This window comes from Triticum aestivum, chromosome 1A (genome assembly GCF_018294505.1).
Source record: "Triticum aestivum cultivar Chinese Spring chromosome 1A, IWGSC CS RefSeq v2.1, whole genome shotgun sequence".
Lineage (NCBI taxonomy): Eukaryota > Viridiplantae > Streptophyta > Magnoliopsida > Poales > Poaceae > Triticum > Triticum aestivum.
In genome coordinates this window covers 252905110-252919085 of record NC_057794.1, presented here as the reverse complement: position 1 = coordinate 252919085, position 13976 = coordinate 252905110, and the positions used below count along the sequence as shown (strand labels likewise).

The 13976-nt window shown below is 39.8% G+C and overlaps 1 protein-coding gene across 1 annotated transcript; it reads right to left on the bottom strand.

Moving 5' to 3' along the window:
* Positions 1–2151: 2151 nt before the first annotated feature.
* LOC123044820 (uncharacterized) lies at positions 2152–11999 on the bottom strand. The gene is made up of 13 exons (XM_044467699.1): positions 11575–11999; positions 9985–10156; positions 9693–9910; positions 9046–9109; positions 7574–7646; positions 6811–6888; positions 6462–6619; positions 6125–6293; positions 4811–5270; positions 4301–4675; positions 3597–3800; positions 3130–3263; positions 2152–2797 (listed from the first exon to the last, which is right to left on the bottom strand). Exons 1-13 carry the CDS (start codon positions 11938–11940, stop codon positions 2617–2619), a joined length of 2652 nt encoding a protein of 883 aa, XP_044323634.1. The 5' UTR covers positions 11941–11999; the 3' UTR covers positions 2152–2616.
* Positions 12000–13976: the final 1977 nt, after the last annotated feature.

Below are 13976 nucleotides of genomic sequence, written 5' to 3'. Positions count from 1 at the left end.
ATGTGCATTACCGAGAGGGCCCAGAGATACCTCTCCGACAATCGGAGTGACAAATCCTAATCTTGATCTATGCCAACTCAACAAGTACCATAGGAAACACATGTAGAGCACCTTTATGATCACCCAGTTACGTTGTGACGTTTGGTACCACACAAAGTGTTCCTCCGGTATTCGGGAGTTGCATAATCTCATAGTCATAAGAACATGTATAAGTCATGAAGAAAGCAATAGCAGTAAAGAAACGATCAAGTGCTAAGCTAACGGAATGGGTCAAGTCAGTCACATCATTCTCCTAATGATGTGATCTCATTGATCAAATAACAACTCATGTCCATGGTTAGGAAACTTAACCATCTTTGATCAATGAGCTAGTCAAGTAGAGGCATACTAATGACACTGTGTTTGTCTATGTATTCACACATGTATTATGTTTCCGGTTAATACAACTCTAGCATGAGTAATAAACATTTATCATGAAATAAGGAAATAAATAATAACTTTATTATTGCCTCTAGGGCATATTTCCTTCAACATCCACATCCTTTCAGTTGGTCTGATGGCGGCAAGGAAACATCTTTTTCACTTTGGATCTTTTGAGATAAAGAACGGCTCAAAGATACATTTCTGGAAGGAAAATTCGCTAGGAAATGCTACTCTCCGAGAACAGTATCTAACCTTGTATTGTATTGTTCGCGATGAGAATGATACTCTAGCGCATGTGCCCAGCACCTTCCCACTGGATGTTTAATTCAGGTGAGATTTGATTGGTCCTCGTCTTATGTCATGGCAGCATCTTCTATCATAGTTGGATTCGATTAGGCTAACGCAAGGATGGGATGTGTTTCGCTAAAATTTCAGGACATTTGGGTCCTTCACAGTTGACTCTATGTATCGTCGGTGGATAATAATAAACCAATATGAAATTCAAACATACCAGTATACCACTAAAAGTTAAGATTTTCATGTGGTATTTTCGGAGGAGAGTTGTGCTAACCAAACACAACCTCACTCTCCGCAACCGAGAAGGATGTAAGAGGTGTAGTTTTTGTTCTCACGGTGGGACAATCAAACACCTCTCCTTTCCGGTGCAAGTTTGTGCCATCCAACTAGCGTCCAATTTATATTCGTCCACAAGTGTCGTTAATATTTATGGTCACTGGATGGATGGAGTACCAAATAGGTTTAGAACGCTAATAAGCATGGGAGCGTCTGTCTTATTATGGTCGCTTTGGTTATATAGAAATTATATTGTTTTCAATGGCACAAACTCTTCTCATACGATGGTTATTTTCTATTGCACGCACTGAACAAAGTACATACCGTTGCAGTGTTTATGCGGTTGGATCAGGTGGTTAAAGAGGGTTTTTCAGAATATGGTCTATACTGCACTGAACAAAGTACATACCGTTGCAGTGTTTATGCGGTTGGATGAGGTGGTTAAAGAGGGTTTTTCCGAACATGGATGGCATGATAACCTCTGGATTGATCCACCACTTCCTTCTAGTTAAGCCGGGGTTTTCCTTTAGTTACTTGGGTCAGAATAGTTGTGTTGGTTGTGTGCATCCTAATTATGCAGAGGCAGGATGTTGGTCACTATGTGTTATATTCGCTTGATGCTATATTTTGAGTTAATAAATGTGTCTTAAAAAATAGATAGTTGCTCCAAAGTCCAAACTGATGAAGAGAGGCAAACCATATATTTCAACACTCCTTCACGTCTAGACTATTTTAGTTCTTGGATGTGGGATCAATGTAGACCGCAAAATCTTTTATGTTTAATACTGTGTCTGCAGGGCCTTGAACTTGAGACATCTTAGCTCAGATACCATATTGAATTCATGCTCCAATAGTTCAAACTGGTGAAGAAAGGAGAACATTATATTTCAACAATTTGCTAGTCTCTCCAATCCATAATATTTGTCTTAGATTTACCTAGTGTTAGATACATCCATATCTAAACAAATCTAAGACAAATAATGTGGATCGAAGACAGTACTTTTTGTTGGCAGAAATCATCATGGAGAATCTATCATATTAGGTTGTGCTCTTCTGTCCATTGAAGAGAGTGAGACTTTTGTTTGGTTATTTAAACACTGGCTATGTTGTATGTCAAGCAAACGACCAAATGCTATAATCACTGACTAGTGCAGATCAATGGAGAATGGTATTGAAGAAGTCTTCCCTCAAGCTCGTCATAGATGGTTATGTAGCCCCTTATGAATTTCTGCATCCTAGGACAAGAGAACTATGCTGTTTCTTGTGAAATTTCTGAGGTCCAAACATGACAAGTAGAGCAGTACACACTAACAAGAATGTGTTTGGAAAAGGAAAGCACATTTTGTTTCCTCTATTGAAACTGTCTGTCCTCTTTAGATACATCGTACAACACACGGTGAGTAGACCGAGCTTGACACGGACGGGGGATCAAGCAACGCAGAAGCGTACGCTGATCTTTCCTCCATCTGCACATGCAGCAACTCCCTTGTCGCCATCAAATTTTGATAAGGCAAGCTCAGGCCTATCAATGGTATGGAGCTGAGTGATTTCCGTGTAATAGATCAGATCACCAGATCACGGCTGCAGAGGGCTCCCGAGTTCAAAGTCAAAATAGGGCTGCTACTCGGCTGGTGGTTGGAGTGCAGAGTTCCCGTTCCCGATTTGTTTGGCTGCAAGAACCCTGTCCAAGGTCTCATCCAGGACCTTAATTCCATTTGTCTCCATTTCTGCGACCACGGCGATGGCCGCATCCATCTCCTCCAGATCAAGGCACAGCAAGATTACCTCGTCGTACAGCGGGCTGATTTCCAGTACAAAAAAAGTAACGGAAGGTATATTAGTACACCTTGCCACATATACACAAAATATTTCAGAGCTGCAGTTCACTGGATTATGTGTGTTTTGCAGTCCATGAGATAGTAATATCCTTGAAATGAAAATACTCCAACAGTATTAAACTACATGCACGGTACAAAAGTGCAGTGGCCTATACACTTATTTCTGGACGGCGAGAAAAAAAACTGTAATGCTCGTCAGACAGATACAGAGCTAAAATTCCAACATGAAATGGGCAAGAAAATCATGGATGTAACCTGTTTAATGCAGCAATAGCCATAACAATTTAACATTTACCTTCCAAATTTATGGCCCAGGCTATGTGTTGTTTGCAATATTGTAATAAAAGCAGAGGGGACTGGAGCTCTCATTGCTGCGCGCAGTATAATGGCACAATCTCCAATAGTCGGACTACCACCCAGCTCTATTACCTGAAATTCAACAAAACAGTAATATGGCACAGTTTGAATGTCAGGCCTCTTTAACTTTTGTGCAAGCCCAAAGCACCAACACAACGCCACATCACTAATCAGGCTAACCTAGAAACCAACAAAAGCAATGTATAATTGAAAGAAAACTATGTATCGAACTGGAAAATATTCTAGTAAAACAAAGCATATGTGTTTGGCGTCCTTTAGTCTGCAAAACAGTGGAGGTCCACAGCTTTGTGAGAGAAAATGGTTAACCAAAGAAAGCAATAGTCAACCAGACAACATCATACCAGGAAAACAACTCTTAGAATTTGGCTAGAGAACTACGAATACCTTATTCATTATCTTGATAGCTAACTCAACCTCCCATTCCTGTGACCATCTGCGTGGCATCTTTTTCTTTAGCTCTCTCTCCCATGTCCATCCCCAGGCATCCACGGTAGTATACATATCTGCCACGTCAAACATTCTTGTCTCGCGCATAACCTTGAAAGCTTCAATTGGATCTTCAGGAAACCAATCTTCGTCATCATCAATCTGCAGATACAGCAAGAAATATGCTTCAAAATCTGTAAGAATCTTACAAAATTAGCTCTTATCACTATATCCACCTGACATAACAACTGGACACATTTATATCTAACAAAGGTCACTAACATGAATTTTCAAATTAGAGGAAACAACAAACATAGTTTTGCTACGATCTGCTAACTAAAGCCTACAGATTCCTCAAGAATATATTCCAAACCTTATCTTAATTCTCGACAATTTAAACAAGAATACAGATACAAAATTTAACACCTATGCAATTTGTTGCCATGGTAGTCATTTGATGCTATTTAGATGATTGGAAAGTTTCAATTCACTAGCCAACAAAAAATAATTAATTGCGTTGTAAGGTCCAGGAAAGTCTTAAATTTCCTAGAATGAAAGCATATGCACTATATAGATAGACAAAGATATCAAAAGCTTTAACGGACTTATAGTGAAAACAAGTTAAGCATCTCTTAGAACACACCGTCAGATTAGTTCCATACCTCAGGTATTTTTTTTAATTTCTTTGTTGAACCAGATGCCTTCTCTAGATCCTTCAATAACTGGACTCCTATCATTTGAAGATGCTGATTGGGTCCTTTCGCTGGTTTGTCCTTAGTCTCGTCATCACCAGCTTGATTTTCCGTTCGGTCAATGACCTCATCATCTATCTCATCTTCATCTGCTTCTTTGGCGGAATCATCGTCATCATCATCGTCGTCGTCCTCATCTAACTCGTCATCAAAATCTGGATCTTCTTTGCTATCTTCTTCACAAAGATGGTTTCGAGTTTCTCCCAGAAAACGCCGTTTCCAGAACTCTGTGTTTCCATCTTCTAGCTTGATTCGTGAGATCATTTCATCTAACTCTTCGTCGACCTATCAAGAGTGTTGTGTGTGACATTAAAGAACTGTATATAAAAAGTAACACAATTTACTGATAACATTGTTACCTGTCACATGGTAAAGTAACAGATGAAAAACAATTATAGGAAGTATTGTCACATTGCATACCACTTCATCATCTTCTACAGGAGGAACCCAAAGAGGTATACCACGTGAGCGATTAATTCGCCTGGCCTTTTGAACTCGCTGGTAAAGTACTTGTCTAGTTCCATCTGTAGGTAACCCTTGCGCCTCCAGCTCGATTTTCAATTCAGCTACTACCATTTTGCTCGCTGCCTTGGGCTTAACAACATTCTTCTTTGGCCCTACAACTAATTTCTTTAATCTTTCGACTACTCTTCGTACATCATCTTCAGATACATCACCTAAAATACCAGGGCCTTCATTCCGCAGTGTAATTAAGAGTCTTCGGTGATATAACTTCAATTCCTCAAAACACCGCAGTTTAAAAGATGTCTCTATTGGATTTGAATAGGCAAAACCAAATTCATCTGGATCTAGAGGAGTTTTCCCTCTACGAGGCACCCAACGTTTGCGCTCACCTGTAAGACCTCCTTCTTCAATATACCTGCAAAACCAACACGGGTGGAACAAATATTGTAAACAACAATACTATGGAGGAACAAAACTTGCAGTTGCATGTATGAGATCTCTCTAGAATTGCAATACTTATTGTTAAAGTTTTGAACCGCTATTCGATCATCTTGTGTTCTCAATCTAGGGGCATATGTTACTCTTTTTTCGAACCATGCAGGAGAACTGCATGTAGATTAAAAAGAGAAAAGAGGAGGGCAAAGAGCCCATACAAGGTCCTAGTACACAACATCAAGTGTCGAATCTTTTGCATGGTATGTTTTGCTGCCTCAGGTGTAACTTCAGATATCAATGTTATTCTCATCACACTGGAAGTTCTGCAGAGGCTGTATCAGATCTTCAACCTCACGGAAGCTTGTCATCCCACAGTGAACAGTATATGTATTTTATATACCAATAGGGTACGAAAATATATCACTAAGGTTTTTGTATTTTCTATATATCAACAGAACACGATAGTCAACCAGCAAAATGCAAGCATTCAGCCATTGATCTGACAGATCCTCTTGTAATTAACGGACCACAACTGATAAATCTTGATAAGGGGGCTAGGCTGGAAAAAAAATTAAGAACCAAAATACTAGCCCGCGAGTTTGGCATACATAAATAAACTAATGTTGCATGTTAGGACCCGAAGCCGCAATGTCACTATGTGCACCAAACCCTTCACAACCCAAACCCTTCACAAAAACTATGTACAAGCCCATCACCAAAAAAGAAGAAAATAGTTGACAATTAGGCATATCATGACTGGTTAATCATCCTGAATTGTAAGAACCTAAGACCACTTAATGTTTTCCTCAAAACAAAAACTTTTCAAGGTCATACCTGGCTACATAATCAATGTCGAAGCCAACATCAGCTTCTTCTTGTAATGGTTCTATCCAGGAGCTCACCAATGTGCGGTATTTTCGGTTTAAAATCATTGCTCGAGGTGCAATAGTCTGGTTATCGTCAGCCATTGCTTCTAAGGCCTCAAGCAACTCATCAGCTCTTCCTGGTTATAAAAATAAGTTACCTGCTCAGGAAAGTACTAAATGTTCACAATAATGCAAAAGCTCCTAAAAGTATAAAAGACAAATGCTAGTTGATATTTTGAGCACAGAATACATAGGGGGTGAAACAATGTTGTGTAAAACTAATCAACAGAAGGGTGAAAGCTCACCATCAAGGCACAGTGAACGTAGATAGAGAGAAAGTGGATCGCCGCAATTCCCTGCATTGTACAGAACTTTTGTTCCTCCAGGAATTCTCCGTAAAGCGCGAAAATGCCTGATCGCTTCATTGACCATACAGTACTTTGTAAAGCATTCCACTAACAACCTGGGAACAGTAGCTGGTCATCCATCGTTGCTTTAGAAAAACACATATTACAAGAAAAATGAGAGTTGGCAAACTAGAAACAAGAACATTTCTATTGATTTTCAGAAATCACACATAGACACAGTATAATCGATCCCTTTGAGAATCATAAGCTCTTCAAATAGTGACTACTCTACAAGGGAAGTTCTTACGCATAAGTTCTTGCATTAGGCTGAACACGTTTGTAGTCTTCCACCATCATCCCGAGTAGTTCTGCCACATCCGGTGCCCTGCAGACAATAAAACACCATAAATGAAGACAAAAAAGAAGAGTAATTCTTAATAACAGTCAAAATCATGAATATAACTCAAACATGGATCATAGTGTAACATGTTCTCACACAAAAAAGTGAGTTATTATTTCCAGGTTTCATTCTCAAAAAGGAAACATGAAAAATTAATTGAAGAACTAGGTGAAAGATCCGCAAAAGCAGAAGATGCAAAGGCTGCAAAAACATTTTTTTTGTCAAATATACGAAGGAGACTTGCATATATTTTCATTGAAAACAAGAGAATACAAACTGCCTTTCGACGCTACAACGGCAGCCAGAACATGAAGCATGGAAGCACAATCCTATGCAGTTTCCTATATTTACACTACTATTTATGGCAGCGAAGTTAGAGGTTCCCTCAGTTCTCCAGTCAACATAGCATGCTTCTTTTCAAAGTTTTTCCATGTTTAAGAAACAGTAGCTATCACAGAGCAAGGTGAGATGCCGTTCCAAAATTTTGAGCTTTCCCTACATATGCCATGGAGCTACAACTACCATTTGTTCTTTTACATCGAACTGTTTCAAACATTCAGGTTTGATACAAATACACATGCTTGTGTTAACAAGCTAACTATGATAAATATGAAAAATAGAACAAAGCAACACATATGGCAGAAAATCTGGAAGTAAATATTAGGCATACCTATCATGGGAAGTAGCTCTAGTAAATGCCTGTATAACCCAATTATAAGACTCGGTATCAGGTTTCATGTAATCTACAATGAGAGGGAAAGGGAAGTCAGCATCAAATTTAATTCAGTTTCAAAATTAGGAGAGAATCAGTATCTAGATTACATGAAAACATCATGATTGCACATGTGATATAAGTTAGCCAGATATTTCTGTTTTCCTTGTACAAGAAAGCTAGTATTACTACTGCTGAGATACATTAAATATTGTAGTAACAGTGGGAGAATTCTGTTGGAAAACTAGTGAACTAAAGGTCAACAATCCAAAAAGAACATATGGTGCATTTGTTTGCACATAAGCTACATTGACTATAAGGTTGAACACTCAAACCTTGTTGTCACCTTGTATATTGTAACTTTCTTACGGATTCGTATTGAGGTCAATAATATTATAATTCATAGGAGGCGGAGCAGCGAGGCTCAAGGATGGCGCAGGTACATAACAATGTATGCAGTTGGAGGATTATCTTTTGGTTAGTGTTGGAGTAGTGAGGAATCGAGTTAGTACATTGAGTCATTGTCTTAGGAGCCAAGTCATGTTAGTTCTGTAAAAGGGAGTCCACTGGGATATAAAAAAGCTCTTAGGCAAGCAATAAGAAACTTCTTCCTAAAACGTATTCCAATCCTCTGTGCTTTCTCTCATCTACCCGGTTACCTTTCTACAACTTGTCAGCCACGGTGCTAGCACAGCACCAACGGCCTCAGCCACAGGTGAACCACCTGGGGAATTTCCACCACCACTAAGCCTACATCGACCTTACAATCCACAATCCGATTTCAGTAACTACTAACTACAGACTAGTTCAAGTAGACAAATAACAACTAGTTCAAGTAGACAAATAACAAAATAGCAAAACACCACCTGCCATAAATAAATGGAGAATATAGACATAATGTCCTAGCAATGGTTAAACATGCACACCAAATGCTAAACGAACCGTTTACCCGAATGATGCTTATCAATACCACTCATGTAACACCCCAGCCTCTCGCCCAGACCGGCAGTCATTACTCCTGGTGGGATCTAGACAGGCCCACAAACCAACATCGGTCACACTTTGTCTCGTGCGCACCTGAGAAGAACTTCCCGGTCGGTCAACCATCCCCAAATTGCACCAAGCCAACCACACTTAACCCAGAGGATCGGAGATGGGCTTCCAGAAAGAAGGTGCAACTTGTTGATACGAGTAGTCTATCATTCCCTTTTAGCTAGGATGGCGAGTTGTATGGACTATACACATGAACACAATATTTTCACGTCTTAAGTTTAAATTGTTAGCATAAAACCATTAATTATATGTTAAACAAACAATATTTGGTAAAATAAATATGGTTAAGACTTCCCAAATGTCTGGCAAGAAAACAGGCACAACGAATAAAATGAAAGCAAAAGGCATAGCAGATTCGGTGGACGTGATGGGCGTACCTTCACCTCCATATTCCATGTTCTCATAAGTTGAAAATGCAATTTCAGGAATTCCACACGTAGCCTGAACAAAAGGAATTTTATTTTTAAAACGTTGAACTTAGTCGTATAGAATCTAAAACATAAACACTCATGCAATGAACCATGTTCCTAAAGGAGACGATATATCGTCTGAAGAATTTCTAATCTAATGGCAGTTTAAACAGCTGATGCATCAGGATTAGTTCACAACACCTAAGACTAACCAAACCCAGCTCACTTACAATTTATGAACTGCACATATGCTACTACCACCATGTGATGTGTTAGAGATCATAAATGTCACAGTGTCCGACAGTTAGATAGATAGACCTAGAACACCATTGGTGTAGGTAAAGTAAAACTCACACCTGTAGTGAAAATTTAGAAAATAGTCCAAGCATTAGCATTAACCCCTATATCATGATATACATTACTATGCTGCATAAGCTGCTTGCTGTTCTGGGAGCAGAAGTCATATTATTTTCACAAATTAATCTCGATAGGATTTTTTTCCCTGGATGAAGTATTGGTAGAAAATAATCCCTATATATATTCCTCTACTATGCCAACTGAACAAATAGATGGCAGAAGGAAATAGCAAACTATGGTGTAAATCAAGGTCACACCTGCACACTGAGAAGGCAATTAAAATGGAATGTGGTTGCCATTCTTCCAGCAGCCTCCATTTGGTATGCAACTGTTAGAGCATTGGAGTGGTCTCCAGCTTTACAATCTTCTTCAATCAAAAGATCGTAAAGTTCATCAGTTCCTTGTAAACCACCTTTTGCTCCTTTCAGAAATACTGTATTGGCGTCCTCCAGATAATGGTTCCTGACTAGCTCCTCTGTTCACAGAAGGAAGACTACAATAACCATTCAACGAACAAATCAAACATGCAAGACAAGCCAATTTCCATACCTACAAGAACTAGCCAAGCCTTGCGAATATCATACTTATATCTCTCCATAGCAGCAAGAATCTCCATTGCCCTGGTAGAAAGACCCTTCTTGGCAAAGACACGGACTAGAGCCACAAAAGTTTCATGTAAAGGACGCACGCCGGAACTTAGCTCCCTCCTAAGAGCTTGCATCTGCATACAAAATGTAACATTGCATTCTGTAAATTCAATACATGTGATTATTTGAAAAAAAAACATGTAAGTTTTTACATTCAAAAAACATTCATCAAAGCAATATGCAAGCGTCCCACAAAAATAATTAAGCATCATAAACATAATTAGGACACAAGTCCAGAATAACCTGGCTATCACTGAAATAAACTTAGGATCACAGAATCAACATATCTATGCATGTATATATTTACTCTGAAGCCTCCATAGAGAAGCCAGAGGCAGAGGTAACGACCTCTGGCCTTAAAAATCTTAAGAGGTTCTACCCTTGAATATATTTGAGAACTGACCTTGCGCTGATAACTCATTTAAGTTTGATGTTGACCAAATCAATTTACATGGTGTTCAATTTGTTGACAGAGATCTTAGGTCAGTAAGGCACGGGCACGCGCACACACAACACAATTTTTTCTTTTCGCAGAAAATGAGATGCCGTGCCTGCATATATATCTTACTCCTCACCAGAATTCCAAAACACCATTGGTCAGCCCCACAGCATCTAAATACTTCGACACCTTTCATCTACTTTTATATACATCGTGGCTGACCACTGCAGACTGGATTGTCCCTGAAGAAGAAGCCCGACATGTATTTTGTTCGCTGGAGATATAATGCTTTTATAAACAATATATGGTTGGGTTACTACTTGTTTGACTGTTACCCTACTTGCCTTCTTGGGTTTTGATGTCATAATTCATATGTTACCATCAGATTCCTGTGTGGCACCGCTGCTTTTCATTTTTCCATTTAGCTTGCAGGATCAACAGAATTTTAAATCCACGTATGGTGCACCAAACAAAAAATCACCGGAGCACTACATACCGCTTGAAAGTCTTCAAGGCGGTAAGAACACGAAAAAGGATTTCCCCCCGCTTTATATTATAAAGCAACAGCACCAAGCATCCAACAACAAGTCAAGACAGGTTCAAGTTCAAGGAAGGCGGTAAGAACAAAGCTAGCAAACCTTGAGCTTTGCCTCTGAGAACCTCCTGTTCACTCGACAATTGCACATTTATGACCACAGAAAACCAACCAAAGCAAACGCTCATGGACTCATAACTTGGTGAAACAACTCCGGCCAAGCACCCAGCCGCCTTAATTACCTACCAAGCACAGACACCCCAAAGGGGCGCGTGCATTTCATCAAACACCTCACGCGAACTTCTGTGGTCTCACACCGGTGCAATAGACGAAGCTAGAAAAAAATTCCTATGGGGTCATCATTATATTATCTCTGCTACACTGGTGTCATCTTCTACAAATACACATTAGTTTGTGCTAACTAATGAAGTGTTTTCAAACATTCATTGGGGTCAGTTAACCCCAATGCCAATATACCAGCTCCGTCAAATCAAAACTTAACATCTGTGTACACTTACAGCGCCTTCGGCGTCGCCAGCGAGGGCGTGTGCGGCGACGAGCCCGTGAAAGGAACGGGGCCCGGGCGAGAGGCCTGCGGCGACCATGTCGTAGATGGTGTCCGCGACTCCGAGGGCGTCGGCAGCGCGGGCGCGCTCTGCGAGCTGCTCCAAGAAGGCCAGGCGCAGGCCCTTCTCCACTGCCCCCGCGGCCGCCGAGCGGTCGCCGCCGCTCCCTTCGGGTAGTCGCCGCCGCCGCGTACGGCGCCGCTCAGCGAGGGCGGGGATGCGCGTGCCGGAGGTGGAGGCGCGAGGGAAGCGGGCAGCAGTAGTGAGGGGGAATGCCGAGGAGGCGGCCGTGGAGGCGGAGGTGGAAGGGGTGGCCATCGTGGCCGGGGTTTAGTGGAGAAGACGAGAGTGAGGGTTTTGGATAAGATAGGCAGGTTTTCAAGTTTTGGAGGGAGAGCGAAGGGCCGGCGAAGCCGTTCGCCCTTTTTCTTCTTCTTTTTTCGACAGTTGCTAGACCATGTTTTCAAGTAATTTAATTTTTCAAATAATAAGTATCACACGTGCGGCACCAAACAACATGGTCGTAATGCCTTCATTATCATCTGTTTTGACACATCTAACAGATGACATCAGCAGTTTTGTTTTGGTTTTTCAGACTTCAAAATGTCTTATCTCTTAACTAAAAAATCTGATTAAAAACCCATTTTCATCATTAAATCTATCTCGAAGGGATCTTTAAAAGTAAATCTCATATTGATATGTTTCGACGATTTTTTTCGACCAAAAGTTACCATGATGTTACACAGAAGTTACCATAGTGTTTACACTAAAGTTGCCATGATATGTTTCATTTATTTTTTTTCTTCTAAATTTAAAGCTATCATTGTATTTCAACTACTTTTCACGGCAAATTTTATTAATGGGCCATGGCAATTTTTAGTAATTAACCACGAGAAACTTAATTCATGGATCATGGCAATTTTTAGTAATTCATCATGGCAAATTTAATTTATAGATCATGTCAATTTTAGTATTTTGACCATGGAAACTATTTTTTGTATAAACCATGACAAATTTTAGTGCATGTATAATGGCAAATTTAAGTAATTCGCCATAGCAATTTTAGTTTCTGGTTCATAGCAAATTTGAGTAATTGACTATGCATTTTTAAAGTAATTGATGACGAATTTATTTTTAGTTATGAACCATGTCAAAATTATTTCATGGATCATGGCAAATTTTAGTAATTCTCCATGGCAAGTTTAGTTTCTTGATTTCCTTTTCTTGTAACATGTCAAAATTTACTTTGAACGTCGAAGAATAAATAGTTAAAGCATATCATGGCAACTTCGGTGTAAATACCATGGCAGTTTATGTGCAATAGACATGGCAACTTTTCACCGTAAAAAATATCGTCGAAACATATCGATATGGGATCTAGTTTCGAAGTCCTCGTCGCGGCGGATTTAATGGTGAAAATGAATTTTCAATCGGATTTTTCATTTAAGAGATAAAACATTTTAAAGTTTGAAATCCCAAAAGATTTCCGCTGACATCATCTATTTTTGTCCCTGTTTACATGCATGTGTGAAAAGAAAAAAAGGCTGGTGTGCCACAATGGGTGGCTAGAAGGGCGTTTGACCCGACCTCCTTCAGCCCACACGTATGAACGGAATTGCTTCATGCCACACATGTGGCACTTATCGGGGTCCTTTAATTTTAGATGTATAATATATAGTTTATTTTCGGAAACAATGACTTTTATCTATTATAAATAGGATTACAATCAGGGTTAACTAGACATGGCAATCTATTTTAATTATGTGCAGTTTCCCAGGGAATAAACACATGAGTTTCCTCGAGGTGCTTCATTTCTCTCATGAAGTATCCATAATTGTCAGGACACTTGAGCACAATACGATTAGTTTGGATTACAATTGGCAGATCTACCAATGAAATGATATGGCTACACCCTCCATATTACCATTAATAATTTCACCTTCTAGAGCATCATTGGCTTCAATAAATACATCGTCGATAGATAGGGCCACCAAGTCCGTCGACCGTTGGGAACAAGGTTTGTACGAAGCCACAACACACAAGGGTAATTCATAGAACACTAGACCATCGAAGCCCCTCTCACACATGTGACGCGGGATGTGGGGCAACAAAAAATTTAGATAAATTGCAAAAGTCGGGATTTAAACTAAGACCTTAAGATCTGATATCATGTTAAACTCCATGCACTAGCCAACGCAACCAAAAGTTTCAACTGATGAAAAGGGTTAGGCAATCCACACATACAATTCAACAGGAATGTCCCAAACTAAGTGGATCGAAACTTGAACTCAAGACCTTAAGCTCTTATACCATGTTAAACTTCATGCACAAGTCGATGCAACCAACAGTTTGAA